This window comes from Lycorma delicatula, chromosome 1 (genome assembly GCF_047948215.1).
Source record: "Lycorma delicatula isolate Av1 chromosome 1, ASM4794821v1, whole genome shotgun sequence".
NCBI lineage: Eukaryota > Metazoa > Arthropoda > Insecta > Hemiptera > Fulgoridae > Lycorma > Lycorma delicatula.
This window is the reverse complement of record NC_134455.1, coordinates 207159524-207177440: the sequence shown is the minus strand read 5'-3', so window position 1 is coordinate 207177440 and position 17917 is coordinate 207159524. Positions and strand designations below refer to the sequence as shown.

General features: G+C 29.5%; 1 protein-coding gene across 5 annotated transcripts in view; it reads right to left on the bottom strand.

The window, feature by feature from the left end:
* Positions 1-1519: 1519 nt before the first annotated feature.
* The window catches only part of Rbcn-3A (rabconnectin-3 alpha), a 518724-nt gene continuing 502326 nt past the window's right edge, over positions 1520-17917 (bottom strand). For 4 of the 5 annotated variants that reach the window (XM_075371055.1, XM_075371080.1, XM_075371085.1 and 1 more), the window contains 3 exons: positions 16438-16655; positions 15292-15492; positions 1520-2702 (listed from right to left, as the gene is read on the bottom strand). In XM_075371055.1, coding sequence (XP_075227170.1) covers positions 15292-15492; positions 16438-16655 — 419 coding nt within the window. In that variant the 3' untranslated portion in view covers positions 1520-2702. Of the gene's footprint in view, positions 2703-2738; positions 3262-15291; positions 15493-16437; positions 16656-17917 lie in introns of those variants that run through there. The other variant, XM_075371064.1, reaches the window with a different exon arrangement.

Here is a 17917-nt window from a genome sequence, read left to right as displayed (position 1 = left end):
TGATAGAATGTTTTTTTATGATACATGGAGAATAGATAATGCCTAAGGAGTTTAATGATCTAATGTTATTTACGATTAAAAATAAAAGACAATAGATAATAACACAATCATTATAGAATGTTACATATCAGACTAATGTATGCAGCAGTGCATCTTTAAATGATGACACTTCTATCTACCAATACACTAATACATACATAAAAAATGATGAATAAAATACATATTTATATTTTTCCACAATAAATTATTTTTATAAGTTCATATAAGAGCATGCTTTAATAAAAAAAAAAAATGGTTACAAAACAAGATCAGTTATTACATTTAATGTTGCTGTTAGTTTTACACAGATTATCGACATAAATACGGGCAACATTTAAAAAAAAAATTAAGAATATATACATATCCCCCCAGAGTAAATATATAGTGGATTGAACTAAATTCACACCTTATTTTAGGAAATGAAATTATGCAAAGTTTAAACAGCTTAAATAAAACCTGTATAATTTTCAAAATATTTTGAAATTAAGATACTGTTTTTTTTTCAATTAATTTTCATTTGACCATGAGTTAATGAGTTGATGATGAGTTAATCTTTCAAAATGGTCTATAACTTTCTGGTATTTTTTTTCCTGTTTAGCCTTCGGGAATCACTGTCAGGTATTACTTCAGAGGATGAATGAGAATGATATGTATCAGTGTAAGTGAAGTGTATTCTTGTAGTCTCAGGTTGACCATTTCTGAAATGTGTGGTTAATTGAAACCCAGCCACCAAAGAACACCAATATCCATGATCTAGTATTCAAATCCGTATAAAAGTAACTGTCTTTACTAGGACTTGAACGCTGGAACTCTTGACCTCCAAATCAGCTGATTTGCGAAGACACGTTCACCACTAGACCAACCTGGTGGGTTAACTTTCTGGTGTTTAGTGGCAGAAGTATTAACAAGGACTTCACTGTAACCCTGCAGGAACTAACGGCATAACCTATATGTTGTCAGTAACAACACACTGCTATAAGCTATGGCTCATGCAATATGTTAATGAAACTAACTTAAATTCACTGATGTTGACTGTAACAATTTTTCTTGGAGTCATTCTCAAGCAGTATTTTCATTTGTTTGTTGAGAGTTTTTTTGGTAAAAAAATGTTTGAGCTCATTTAAAAAAAAAAAAAATAATCCTTTACATAAAATATAAAATAAGGTCTTAATATTAATATTGTTTATTACTATTATATAAGGTTAAAAGTATGATGAAAATTTAATTAGTGATTAATTGTAAACAAATGTAAAAATAAAAAATATATACTTAGATTACTTATCGATAATTAATTTAATGAACTTATATAACTTCTTCACCTATACACATTCAAAAAGTATGAAAACAATGATTAATAGTGTTTATATATATATACCCAAAACATCATAGGAATCTGTACTATAAATATAATTTAAAAAATGTGAGTAGTGTGAACGCATTTCCTTATGACTATAAACACGTGCAAATATGCATTAAATAATAACAATATAAATGTAGTAACACTTTATTTAAAATACAAGATACAGATTCATTACTACAATTATTTTTTTAATTCTCCAACATCTTACCTGAATACCATTTTAATATCAACAATATATTTAATTATATCTAATCTATAAATAAACATTAATAACAAAACTTGTTCTAACATGAAAAAAATAATATTTTCATTTAAAAGTGCAAATGTGTCAAACTGGAGTATAATTCTTCTATCAATATTTACAGCCATTTACATCAGAATACAATAAATTAAATAATCGTAATCAAATATACATTAACAAACAACATTCTATTTAAATACTTTCATTAATCATTATATATTATATAAATGAAAAACAAGACAAAATTAATGAAAATTAACAAAGAAATTAAATATAATTAAAAATAATGAATAATAAATTAACAGATAGAGAGTTTACTACATACTACTGTAAATAATTAACAAAATAATATAATAATAAATTTATAATTAACTCTAATATAAATAGCAGTTCATATTAAATTTTCAATTTACGAGCTAAAGGGTTACAGATTCCTTCCAAATACAGATAAAATACATATATACTTTTATAATTATAACTAAGATAAATGTTTGAAAATAATCATAAAAATTACTGCTGACACATTTAACATTAGCTTACTGTGCAGTACAATGAATGTATACATTCTAATGTATATAATGCATATATATCAAGGCCCATTTGTCAATGTTATTTGTGAACTATCACAAAATACAATTATTAATAATAAAGAAAGAACTTCTACTTTATCACAGAACTGAAGAAAAATTCTGTCGTTATATACGGATAATTTATCAGTTAGTTTTTCAATACCATTATTTATTTAATTTTCAAAGGGAGACATCAGCATTTATGCAATCCAATACTGCTTGCAAGTAGTATTGATTTTACTCATCTTCACAGAATAACTAATAACAATGTATATAAAAATAATATACAACAGTAACAGTAATATATTTATACAGCACTGCATGAATATTCAGACTAATAATGACTGATATTAAGACAGATAGTAAATATAAATTAATTTGAGGAGTTAAGAGATAGTCTGGTGTTACACGGTTATAAGCAAAATGATTAATCACCTGCCTGGATTATGTTTAAATCTTTACATCAGATGAACTACATACTCTGAAGACAAGTCTGAAAAAAATTCAAAAAATGAAAGTTATCAAATATTATCTAATATCATCAAGCAACATGTCTCATGTTTCTGCTTCTTACATGGTAAATTATTAAACATTTTATTTACATTTAAAACATTTTATTTTAAATTATAACTCTGCTCTCAGTCACTAATAAATTAAAAATAACCTCTTATTTTTTATTGAAACTATGTTTTTATACAACACTACTATGGCATTCTACATACTTCTGTTTGTACAATTTAGTTTACATGTGCACTAAAATTTTATTTTAGGAAAGTATAGCCAGCCACCAGCCCAGTAAACTTTAGTTTCTTGAGCTGTTCAGTTTACACTTCTTGCTTTTGTCTTAAACTTTTAAACAAACCATGTTAAACGTCTATATACAATAAGCTTTTTAAATATTCAAAATAAAAACACTTTCCTTTCTTCATCCTTTTACATCTCCAGTATTTCTCCTCTGACAATTATGAGTAATACACTTTTTACAGTCTAAAAGCTGTGTTCGTTTGAAACATATATGTTTTAAGTCACAAAGAAAAAAACCACTGAGCATTCTGAAAAAAAAAAAAAAAAAATTCTATCTACCTAATTACAAAACCAAGTTAGAGTATGCTACTTTGTTTTAGATTTATATTTGAATTGCTGTATAAACTGAATAAACGTCAAGGACTTTATTTCAAAGGTTTGCTTTCCAAAAACTGAAATCATTTACGTACCTGACTATTTTTATATTTAATGTGTCTAAGGCAGAAAAAAACAATTGTTAATTTTTGCTATGTTTGAACAGCCAAACACCTATGAATGCATCAATCATATATTCTACAAAATTTAATTTTTATATTAGCACCATTATAACTGATGAAGAAAACATTATTAATCTATTTAAACACAAAATCCAACACATAGTACACTTCAAACTTTGTTTTAATCCTTCATGTTTATACTATTAATTCTAGTTTTATTTTATCATGTTAAATGTATAATTTTGTGCTGTTATTGATGTAATAAGCATAAAAGCTTAAAAAGAAAGTAATAATCACCAGATTAATAAAAGAAGATGTAATTATGACTCGAACTTTAAATTAATGGTACATACAAAGCAGAAAAACTTAACAGACAAATATGCTGCAGTAGCTGGGAAATATGTAACATAATGTATTTTTCGACAACTGTGGTACAAATAAATTCATGGTTTTTTATTGTTTCAGTCAATAAGAAAAACAAGTAGAAAAATAGTAAATTATAAAACTGATATTCGAGATAAGATATTTCCAGTAACTAGAAATACTATCTGAAGAACAGGGAAAGTTTTCATTTGAATACTGAGAAAACGATTTTAAAGGAAGTATAAGATTGGTGTAGCAAAATGATGTAGTTGTAATGGTTTGGTTCTCATATGGAGTTCAACATTAATCTAAGATTTCTAAATGAATCTGAAAAAAATGACTATCATTTCACTGTCATATTTCACAATTATGTAAATAATATGCATTTCATTTGGTTGATACTGGTGATCACTGTTACTTACTGCTGTATTTTGTAATTATAGAAAGAATAAAAAAGTGAAAAGTTCTTTTAGTAAGTACTGAAAACAAAAAAAAAAAAATCCCGTATAACTGTAATGTCAGGTGTACTAGCCAAAAAAAATAAATTACTTTTTTGTCATTTTACAAAGAAATTGTAAAATTTCTTTACAATGATGTCAAAAGGTAAAAGATGTTTAGAGTAAGAGTATAAAAAAGAGTAGATACATGAAACATGTCTTAAGACTGGTTGAAGGTATTATGAACTGGACATCTTCTTCAGTTAATTTTAAATGCGTTTAGAGGGCATCTAATTGAAAAATAAAATTAGAACAGTGACAGATTTAGTAATTGTTTGTGGAGAAATAAATACTCCTCCAGAGAGTAAAGAAATGAACTAAGTTGGTGGGTCATGTTTGCAGATAAACAGTTACAAGTATTGGATGTAATCAATTAGAAAAAAGTACAATGATTAAATATGCTCTTCTGACTGTAGTGGTAAAATTAAGGTACTTTATTGTGATTGGAAACTCAAAGCAAGGAATGAAATTTCTACAGAAAGTTTAAAAAACTGACAAAGGAAAAAATGATGCTCTTGCTAACAATGGGTTACCGTGACAGACTACCACTTAGGAGGAAATTTAAATGGAAAATTAAATTACACAAGTATGCGAGTAGAGTTACATAAAAAAAATTATTCTATTCTATAAGTAAAATTTTGAAATACAGAACCTACGGTGACTGTATCTCTCCTTCTTCTTGATCAATTATACCAAAATTAAATGGGATCATGACCCATATTCAGAAATTATCATTAAAAAATTCAATAAAATTGGTAAATCTACATCGAAGATATCAAGAAAAACAATAACTGATGAAAAAGGTAAAAAAATTAGGCTTACCCCCTACTTCTTAATGAAACTACCCTGATACATAACCAAAGACATCTCTGATACATAAGTGACTGCTCTGATTATGTAAGTAATGGCATCTAATTAGTGAAAGAATGTGACTTAAGAGTTCAAAAACAACAAAAAAGAAAAACTATTATTTGCATCCTACTCCTTTAAGGAAGTTTAAATAAGGCCAAATGCCATCAGAAATTATTTTAGCTACCTAAGTAACAATAATTATACGAAAAAATTCACCTATACTTTGGGTAAGATTTTCAGATGTGAAACCCATAAGGTCTGTATCCCTTTGTATCTTTCACTGATTATGACCAAAATTAAGCTTGATTAATGCCTTATATACAAAAATCATCTTAACAAATTTAATCTAAATTGATCCAATCTAGTCTGGAATTATCAAGCAAAATACAGGGCAAATATATTAAAATACTGTATCTGTATAAGTACAGAGTGTAACCATATAATTGGGAAAGTAAAATGGTAATATATTAAAAATGAGTGTTTGGCTGATTAAGCTGTAATCAATTATTTGTAGACATTCATAATTATTACACACATACTGATATAATACATGGATGTACACATGTGATAATGTTTTTTATGTTTTTTCCTAAGATTTAATTTAACATTTTAACTATTTTATGATAAGTAATACTTAAATGAAAATATCTTGAATTCAACTGAAATCAATCAAAAATTTGGGAAAAAATTAAAGTTCTGTTTAAATTATTTACTAATTATATCAAGTTTTCAAAAAATTTATTTTGCAATAAATTTTGGTAGTTTAAAATTATTAATAGACAATATGTCTAAGATTGTATAAGATACTGTTTAAAGAAAATATTTTGAGAATTAAAATTTTTAAACAATAAATGCAACAAAAATTAAAATATAGCTTTGAAATTACAACTCTTAAAAAAAAAAAAAAAATTAAATATATGTGGTTTTTCAAAAAACAATTTTTAAATTTTTAAATGGATGATGGTTGAATACAAAAGGTGGTAGGTATATATATATATATATATATTTTATTAAATAACTTTTTAAAAATTGTTTTTTATCTATCTAGTAATTCTTCAGACCATGCTTTCTTTGCTTTAATAATTAAGAGCACTTATTTTTTAAAAATTTGAATAGTTATACTCTTACTTTCATTTAAATGAAAATCAACTTAGTAATGCAGCCATATCTAAAATAATAATTTTTACTTCCTCGTACGGAGTAAAGGAAGTATGTGATGGCGAAAAATTTTGGTTTACAGATTTCAACAGAAATATCCATTTTGACTAGTTTCAGTGATGTCTTTATGTAAATACATATGTATCTTGCATAACAAAAACGATTAGCTGTAGGCTGTTGAAATTTTGGATTTAGGACTGCTGTAACATCTAGTTGTGCACATCCCCTTTTGATTGCAATCGAATGAACCAAAAGTGTCCAAAAAAGCCCAAAATCCAAATGTCTTTGGATTTTGGACTTTTTATTAACTGCAGTAATAAGCCCTCATTGAGAGCTTTTCAACGATATATTATAAGTGGTACTTATTTTCATGGTTCCAGAGTTATAGCCAAATAGAATTTTAATTAATCAAATATTTGGATCTTACAAGGGGAAGTCACAACGGTTCAAATCAGACTTCATCTCTTTTTTAACTTTTTTTTTAATTTAATTATATTGATTTGTTAATAATTTATTAACCTCAGATTGTAAAATTTCTTTTACGATAAATAATAATTCAATAATAACAACAAAAAAAATAATAAAAATGAAAACGTTATTAATGAAATAAAATTTGATGTTCTTTTCATTAACTATCGTAATAAAAAAAAAAAATCACATCAGATTTTTTTAAATTGTTTTAACTACATAAATCATGAAGTTCGTTAGAACTTCGACAGTAAGAGTTTGCAGAACTGGAAGGACAATGAACTCAACGAATTATGTTTACAGTTCCAAACATGACCTAACCTAAAAATGAAATGAAAGTGAGAAAAAAATTAAAAAATAGGCATGAAAACATTATTTTCAGTTTAGTTAGATCTGTAACAAAGAATATTTTCAAATACCTCAAACAACATTTCTTTTCCATTTGATGAACCGTGGGACTCGAATATGTCATTCTTTTTAAAGGTCACTTTACAAATCATGCCTAGATAGCAGTACTAAATAGTACTAGGTAGCATACAAAAACTTGATAATGTACTTGAAATAATACAATTTAAAAGAAAATATATTAAAGCTTGTTTTAATAGTGAATGCTCTTATGTAAATGAATACTGAAGATGAAACAATTTTTTTAATTCCCATCACTTCTTTAAAAAAAATAAAAGTATTAGTTTACAAGAGATTATATTAGTTTCATTAAAAAAAAGGAATAAATAAAACAGAAATAAATCCGATTGGTAAAGTTTTTGTTTTACAATTAGAACTATTTGAACTAACTGATGGAGAAGTAAAAAAAAAGTTCATTTAATCTTTTATATGTATATATATATACAAAAATGAATTTTTGTTTGTTTGTCCCGTATGTGTTCCTATACCAGAATATATTCAGAATATATATTAGTTACATGAAAAGAAATATTTTTGCAAAAAATGGACCTGCGAGGTGGTGTTGGTGTCAAGATATTTCAAAAAATTGTGTTTATGGTCCAAATTGGTTCATATTCAGAATATAAATTAGTTACGTGAAAAGAAATATTTTTGCGAAAAGGGTAAATGGGAAAGAAGTGAAGATGTGAAGAGGGAAAAGGGAAAGAAGGAAAAAAATGATTACATTTTGTGATGTTCCAAAAACTTCAGTTTTTTAATATTTTATCAAACTTTCATTTGTGTTCATTTAATCTATATATATACTCAAATCTAGCAATGGTGAAGCATTGCCGGGTGTGCTAGTAATAATATAAAAAGTTCGTCCATGGATACGATAAAAATTGAGGGTTACACTTACAATGTAATAAGTGCAATATTACATCACGGATCTTTGATTTGTGAAGGCCATTATACTAGTTTTATTAAAAAAGAAAAAATATGGTATTAAGTGATTGATATGACACTATCGGCAAAAAAAATTGGCCATGGAATTTAAAAAATTAATTTTTGTTCTAGAAAGGCAATAAACTTTAATAATAAATCCATAAGATAACAATCAGTAATTTATAACAAAAAATAAAAAAATAATCTAACAAAATGAAGTGATATAAAAAAAATACAATGAAATTGTAACCGCATGGTAAGGTCTCGCAGATATCATTTCTTCAGCTCAAAAAACAAAAATTTCATATAAATAAAACTGTTTTTAACAAAATGATACTGATATAAAAAAGGTACGACACTACATTTCTATTATCAAAATTTGTTATTAATTTAGAATTTTGTTTAAAAAAAATATATGTTAAATATATGTAACAGACAATAGATATATTGATAGACAGCACCGATAGATAAAAAAAAATTAATGTTTCTCTAAGTGTGATACCATTTCTTTAATTGCTTTTTTGTGTACATTTTTTTTGTGTACAATTTTTCTATCACCCTTAGTTTTAAAAAAATTAAGGGAAAATATAGCTAAAATCTATAAAATTTATAATTTTGCATGGCCATACTTGTGTTAGGATGATTTTGCTGATGCTTTTCTTTTATAAATAGCCTCAGGCACATCCCGAATTAATGTCCAACAGTAATTGACTAGCATGTTAGTATTCCATTTCCCTTTATATAAGTAAATTCGAACCTTGCAATCTTGATCCTAACAGTTCAGCTTGATTTTTTGATAAATTTAAATCTCTAACCAAGTCATTTAATTCACCTTGTGATATAAGATGTGGCTTACTGGAAGATAATTCAAAATCAAAATCACTGTTGTCTTCTTCAGTACTGCCTGATTCTTCATCGCTGTTTTCGAAATATACATTCACAGGTGGCTCAGGACTGGAATAATTTCACTGTGAGGTACAGGTCTGATTGCAGATTGCAATGAAGCTATTTTACAGTATGTTTAGAAATTCCAGACACACTTGTTAAACAAAAGTAACAATCCTTTAATTAAAATTTAAATTTCTTTCAAAAATGGTGGGCGATAAAAAGTTCCTGAGTTCATAGTCGTTTTCAGCATCAAAAAACAATTAAAATTATGTATTGCATGTTAGGAAACAAAAATTATTTTTATCAGAGTAATAGATAATAAACAATGTTTAAGCATCCCATATAATAAGCAAAAAATGGAAAAATTTGTTCAAAATTCTTACCGGCCTGATTTCATTTATTAAACAACAAATAATCACAAGAAATGTATTATTTCTGAAAATGTGTTTGGATTACATATAAATGAAATCGAGCTGGTAAAATTTTTGTAACAAATTTTTCTATTTTTTGCTTATTATATGGAATGTTTAAACATTGTTTATTATCTATTATTGCATATCTATTGTCTATTTAAATGCATATATATTGTACATATAAATGCACAATAAATATGCATATATATTGTGCAATTTTTTTAAACAAAATTTTAAATTAATAACAGATTTTGATAATAGAACTGCAGTGCCTAACCTTTTTTGAGATTGCTATCATTTTGTTAAAACAAGTTTTATTTATATTACAAAAATTTTTGTTTTTTAGCAGAAGAAATTATATCTGCAAGACACTTACCGTACGGTTTACAACTTCATTGTATTTTTTTGGATAAATTTTACACTTTGCATAACATTATAATAGTTACTCTTTATATAACATCATGGAGTATATTATGAAAAATAAAACCAATCTGGTTGTTTTAAGGATAAAAAAATGACTGTTCTGTATTATTTTAGAAGCAATAATCAATTTAAGGAAAGTTGATCTTTAAAAGAAATCTGTATTTCATAACGTGACACAAGAAGAAATGGATCATGTAGATACTTGAAGTATATTTAAATATAAACCTTTTATATAGGGCCAAAGTTCATGAAGAAATGACTGTGATAATACAAGAATTTTTTTTAAAAATAAAGGAAATTTTCATTTTCTTTTCCTTCTCCTTAATAAGTAGTTACATTAACTTTAGGTAAACATAAGATTTAAGTTCAAATTCTAATCATCTACAATCAGTTCTGAGATACTAAAGAATGGTATAAAAAGTTACAAATTTAATTTTTCATTCAATATTTTATTTGCAAATAAACATAAACAATAAATTTCTTTGAAATCAGGAAGCGTTTATATGAGGTGTGTGAGAAAAGTCATGAGATTGGTAACACTGCGAGCAATCTGGCAACGCTGTGTCACCGGTCTGTGCTATACTGGTTTGTTCATCTCTTCCACATGCTCAGTATGAGTTTCAACTCCGTTCAGCCAACACAATATTTTTGACAGCGCTATTAGTGAAGTTGTGTTTTTGTTGTGTGTTATGAAAATGGAGCAACGTTGTGCAATCAAGTTTTGTGTTAAACTTAGGGAATCTGCGAGTGTGACCTTTGAAAAGTTTAAACAGGCCTATAGGAAACACTGCTTATCAAGAACACAATTTTTCCGCTGGCACAAATCATTTTTGGAAGGCCGATAACACGTTGAAGATCAACCTCGCTCAGGGAGACCTTCAACTTCAAAATCTGACAAAAATGTTGAGAGTGTGAGGGTTCTTGTGAGATCAGACCATCGTTTAACAATAAGGATGATGAGTGAACACCTAAATTTAAACACTTTCACCGTACATTAAATTTTGACAAACGATTTGGACATGCGAAAGGTTTGTGCGAAATTGGTGGCGAAAAACCTCACAACGGAACAGAAGGACAATCAAAGAAATGTGTGCGTTGATCTTCTTGAGAGGATTGACAATGACCAAGAATTCTTCAATTGTGTGATCATAGGTGATGAATCTTGGATATTTGAGTACGACCTGAAACAAAGTGGCAAAGCGAACAGTGGCACACTCCGACATTTCCTCAACTGAAAAAATGTCGAATGAGCAAATCGAACAGTGGCACACTCCGACATTTCCTCAACTGAAAAAATGTCGAATGAGCAAATCGAAGATCAAAACCATGCTGATTTGCTTTTTTGACAGTAGGGGAATCGTGCATAAAGAATTTGTTCCTCCAGGACAAACTGTCAACCAAGTATTTTACAAAAATGTCCTTGAAAGGCTCAGGAAAAGAGTGATTTGCATGAGACCAGACATTGCAAACAAGTGGATGCTTCATCATGACAATGCCCCGTGTCACATGGCCATTTCCATCAGGAAATTTTTGACCTCAAAACGCATTCCTACGGCTCCTCAACCCCCCTATTTATGTCCTTGATTTGAGTCCTTGTGACTTTATCCTTTTCCCGAAATTGAAACATGTCTTAAAAGAACGTCATTTTGGAACTCTGAAGAACATTCAAAAGACTGCGACTGACCAGTTAAAAGCCCTACCAGTTGAAGCCTTCCAATGGTGCTACCAGGAATGGGAACAACGACTCTGCCGGTGTACAGCTGCCCAAGGGAACTACTTTGAAGAGGATAATATTGTTGTTTGAAAAAAATAAAAACTTTGGTTAAGTAAAAAGTCAGTCTCATTGCTTTTCTCACACAGCTCGTATGAGGCTCAGATGATAAATTTTGCACACTAGTGTGCTACACGAAGACAAAAGATACTACAGAGTTGGGTGTGACAGCACATGATAGCTAAAATCCCCCTCTACAAATCTGGAATGCATTAAATTCCATTTACTGGTTTGTTTTTAGTAGCAGTAAAATGGAGTAGAGTACGGTCAATATATCAACATGGTTAAAATAGCGCGCAGTGATAAAATTTTTAACAGCAGAAAATGTGAATACTATGAATATTTTTCATCGTTTAAAAGCAGTCTACAGTAGTGAAACTGTTCATCTCAGTTTATTGCACAATATCTGGAAAGGTGGTTGAGGTGATAGCTGGAGTTCCCCCAAGCGAATTAAGGGCCCAACAACTAACTAGGGTATACAAGGGTATGCCTAAAGGAGAAGTGAAAAGACAATTAAATCAATGGCAGGCATCGTGGGATGAAGCAACCACAGGAATGTGGACTAGGAGGCTTATTCCACAAATACATCTGTGGATTGGGAGCAAACATAGAGAAGTAGATTACTTTCTGACCAAGTTCCTCTTGGGACATGGGGAATTTGCGTCTTACTCCATCGTTTCAAGAGGAGGTGGACCCCATGATGTCTATACTGTGGACAAGACACCAGAACACAACTTTTCTAAGCATCATCAGCTGGACTGACATGTATAGGAGGTTTGGAACGGAAGAGTTGACACCAGACACTATGATTAATTTTATGTTTCAAGGACTGAGAGAAAGGGAGGCAGTACGTCAACTAGTTGCTGGCATCCTGACAATCAAATAGGTGGCAGGCAGAGAATAGAGTGATGATTTCTGAAACCATACAGTTAAGAAATTGCCCGATGTTCACCAATATGAATAGAATAACTCGATTAAGAAATAGATATAGTAATGTACATAGGGTTAATGTTTTTATTTATTAATTTATAATGTCAAACCAAAGGCACAAAACAGGAGGTAAATAAATGTTAACTGGTAGAGACAGCAAGTTTAGGAGTCAAACTTCTTCTGAGCTGATGAATTACTAAATGGTTGTTTGTTAAGTATGTATTTTTAATTCTTGTGTAACAAATATATTCTTCGTGTGTTGTACTCTCGTGTATTATAACAGACAGAGAGGATGTGTACTGAAACTTCTCAGTTGAATTAGTGAAGCAGTGAATTATCAATTGATTGTTTTCTTATTCATTTTTGTGTGTTTCAGGTTACTTCTTATGCAGTATTTTATATCAAGTTCAAAACTCCATGGAATTAAGGGAGTACTAATTGACTTTTACTTTTTATGAATAGGTATTATTATTTATTATTTTTTGTGTTTTCTTTATGTATTGTAATTATTTTATGTACTGCACCAGACAGATAGGAGCATGGGACAAAAAACTTCATTGAACAGATGGGTTACTATCAACAGACACACAGAAGTGCATACTAAAACTTCTACTGAATTGGTTGTTTATAAATGATTATCTTTCTTTTTTGTATATGAAATAGGTTATTTCGTATGTATATTTAAATTTCAAAATAAGGATCTTCTTGAATTAAGGGTACCATTGATTGTTGTTTTTTGAATATGTATTTTTCTAATTTTCTTGTGTATTTGTTACATACTGTAAATATTCCATGTATTGTACTGGAGAGACAGGAGGATATGTGACAAACTTCCAACAGAACAGATGGGTCACCAAAGATTGTTTTTTTTATGTACATAGGTATTAGGTGAATTCTTAGGTAGTAAATATATTTCATGTGTTTCAAGGATTAAAATAACAGGTAAGAATGAAAAATTATTCAGTGTTTTAAGTCCTGTGGTAGACTAGGGGATAGAGTTTATAAAAATCAGGATTAATGTGTTAAAATGACAAAGTCACTTACATGGCAGAAGAGGACAAAAAAGGGGCGACTAATAAAAGAGATATGGGTGAAACAACACTGTGAGATATGCGAAAAAAAAAAAGGGGATGAAGCGTGGTTGCCATGTAGGGTCAGGAAGTAGCCCTGTTGCCTAGGATGCCTCGGACCCATATGCAAGAATGGGGGTCGAAGCTCCCTAAGGATGGCATCGAACCCTTGAGGTATGAGAGAGTCGTGATGGGGACACTAGATATGTGCAACACATACCTAGTGTTTGTAGGTTATGGACGGGAAGGGTAGCTTCTCAGCAGAGGCACATTGATCACCCAGAAGTGGGGGATTGATGTGTTTTGATGATGCTGGGAAGACCCCGATGGGATGTCCAAGTGAAGGGTGAGTCAGGGGGACAGATGACTGCCATGAGTCCCTGAAACTGCTATGCATTGCCTAATGGCAGAGGCTAGTGGTTTTGGGGGAGTTTAACAGGGATAAAAAAATGTAGTGAAACTGTTGACAGGAGTACTGTGTTCAAATTTTGCGAATGTGAAGCTGTTAAAGCAACAATTGAGGACGCACCTCGCAGTGGTCGAACAGTTTCTGTGACTGATGAGAAACATCAAAAGGAGATAGAAGATTTGCTTCAAAGTGACTGGCAAATCACCCAGCAACGTGTCGCTATTCAGTTAGGCATAACTAAAGAATGAGTAGGCCATATTATCAAGCAATTGGGTTACTATAAAATCTGTGCATGATGGGTATTGTGCAAACAGATGGACGAACACAAGCAATGTCATGTTGAATGTTGCGAAGAACTTTTACAGCACTATTGTGCCGAAGGAAACTGCTTCCTTTTGTGAGCAGGGATGAGAGTTGGGTACATCATTATGACCCTGCTGAAAAAAGGCAAAGCATGGAACACAGACATTATGAATCACCAAAACCCAAAAAATTCAAAACTCAAGCCTCGGCAAAGGAACTCCTTTTGACAGTGTTTTGGGATGCCAAACATGTTTATGTGACTGAGTATCTGGAACGTGGGCTTCACACATCACACACCACTACAGAGACTCGTCACAAGCTGAAGTTTCAGCCTATTCTGCATCTGCCATACTTGCCGGATTTGGCTCCATGTGACTTCCACTTCTGCCCTCATCTCAAGAGAGATGACACCACCAATGATGAGGTGAAGGAAGCTGTGGCCACTTGGATCTGAGAAAGACCGCCAGAATTTTTCAGTGACAGAATGCAAAAACTTGTCACATGTTGGGAAAAGTGTAATAGTGTAAATGGGGATTATATTGAAAAATAAATACTACATTTTTAAGCTAAGATATTGTACTTTTATTTATTTTTATTTCATTCCAATTTCTCTTTTATCTACATGCTATGCACATACATATGCAAAATTTATCAGCCGAGCCTCGTAAAACAAATATTGAAAACTTTTTGTTAATGTAAAATATACACATGATCTTGGTAAAATTGAACCAATTTATTGCACACACTTTTATAGACTATTAGTTCATACTGCAAGAATAGGTCATATTAACAATCAACAAATGTTTTTTATGCACAATATTTTCTTAACTAAAAAAACCAATAAATATTTAATTCGTCACTAAATTAACCAATTTTATGATATTTTTTGTTAATATAGAAGAAAGGTAAAGTTTAATTATTTTTTTTTCATAGCTATTTAAGTTTAAATTGACTTGTAATGAATTACCTAATAGAGTGTGTGGAGAGTCAGGTCACGTTCAGGAAGCTGTCGAACTTTCATAGATCCATCAGCACCACATGAGAATAACCTTGCTGCTGCATCGATATGAAGTTGTGTAACTCCTTGACCAATATGCTTAAAAAAGCTAGAACGAGCATGTTCACCAGGAAATGAAAATAGTAAGTGATGTATTGTAAGACCCCACACCTAAAAGTTTATAATGAAGTTCATTCAATCTTTTTTCATAATATTCAATAATTTTATACATTTTAATAATAAAAAGCTATACAAGTAGACTTGCATTTTTTAAAGTAATTAAAATAACAATTACAATAATTTTGAAACCAAATATATATTTAAAAAACTGAATTAACAAACTTCTAAAACTGCAGTTTTAAAACAAATCATTTTACTACTTACTGTACTTTAGTCCATATTTACAGCTGCATTGACGAACATTATTATTTTTTTCATTAAACGGTTTCAACATGCAACTATTCTGAATCTAGAATATATATTGCATTATATGATACTTAAACAAAAGCAAATACCCTTTTGTTTGGGTCCTTTTATCTAAATTAAGCAGTCAGTTGAAGTGTTCTTACATAGGCTCACATCATATATGTGTTAAGTGGAAGCACATTGTGATCACATGTACATCAACTTTTTATTATTTAAAATTAATTTTTTTCTTTTAACATTTTAAATATTATGTGAGGGCTGTACAATTTACTATCTGTTTGTAATGTAAAAATTTGCTATCTATTTTTAATAGATGTCTTTTATTATCATGATTTTTTTACAATAGAAGCACTTGCTTTTAAGATATCATAAATAGGATTTTATACTTGTAAAAACTTAATGTGGTAAATATTTACCATGACAGGGAGTTGTATAGTGGGAGTTTGACTATGTAATATGTAGTTGTATGGGTGTAATGAGAGTACCCAACTTATTAACAATAACATTCATAATTGACATGATTTAAACAAAAAAAAGTATATTAATAAAGTTAACCACACAAAAAATTATTCAAACCTTACTGATGTATACGTACTACTTTTATTTATATATATTCACATAAGCACTGCCATTTATTTACAATATAAATCATCAAGAGATTATTTTCTACAAAAACTGTTAACATATTACCTTGATGTCACCATCAGCAGCACCAGTAGCAAAAAATTCTTCAGCTGGGTCAATAGCGAGGCACTTAACTGGTGATTCATGAGCCATAAATCTGTGTCTCATTTGTCTCTGACGTACATCCAGAATACAGACATCACCTTTTTTACCAGCAGAGATCAAGAGTTGATGTTGTGGAGCAAAAACTAAGCTGGAAGCTCCCTGATCATGACAAGTGAATGCTGAAAGAATTAAAATCATACTGAAAAAAATCTCACACAATGTGTACATGAAAAAAATCAACCCATTCATAATTAAAAAAGACATGGATTTGTTTAAAGAAATTATCTGCAATAATGTAATTTAAAAATTTGAATAGTTCAAAATTTAACCACACTAACACTAAAATTTTCCATATAAATATCCAATGCCTAAGAAATAAGATCGAAGTGATTGAAATATTTCTTTCCAATTAGTCACCAAACTTTGCAAAATTTTCAGAATGTTGGATGACAAACACAGAAGCCATTTCTAGCTCGGTAATTTCAAGATTGTCAAAGCTTTTTGCAGAACTCCACATTAAAATAGGGGATCTTAATTTTTGTTAAAGTCTACTTTTTAATAAAACTGATCGTTACTGTATAATTACAGAAGAAATTAATTTTGAATTCTGTGTAATTAAATGCCCTAGTCCAAAGCTGACTGATTGTATTTTATAGATCTCCTTCAGGATTTTTAAAACCTTTCTACATATACCACCAGAAAGTTTTTTTTAAAATTCCTAATAAATTCAATGTCATAGTATGTGTTGCTTTTAATTTTAAATTTATACACAATTGTAGTATTTTGATGAATGAACTAGTGTTTTAGCTCATTTTGAGTTAGCAGGAATATCTGATCTCCTAGCAAATTAGAATTACGAGGACTTCAGACATCTGCATACAAAATATTTTTACAATTTTACCAAAGATCTTTGATCCTTTTGTGCAATTATAATTGTTTAACTGATGAAAACTTGCAGAGAGACAATTATTACTTTTATTCTTTCAAAAGGATGATCAATAAAGGTTCAATTAAAAACTTGAGAATCTTGTTATCAAAAACAGATTGGGAAAACAGTAACAATTTTCCTAATGAGGTTCAGAAGATTTCTTTCTGGCTTGTCCTTTAGAAAAAAAAATGAACAGTTTAAACATACGAACAAAAATGTATAGATTACTAAAGGAATTGTAAAATCTAGCTCTATGCTAAGAAATCTCTGTGAAATGTCTAAGTGTAATTTATCTGCTAATTTACAGAATTATTTGAAAAATTACAATGAATTTATGCTAAAGTTATTCATACTGCTAATATTTATAATAATACGTTTATTTAATATCCAATTCAAACAATAAATCTAAAACAATGTGGGCAGTTATTACAAGTGAAAGCAGATTTGAGAAAAAACAGATCAGATAACTTATCAAAAATACAAAAGGACTCAACTTCCACTGTCTGTCTCCTA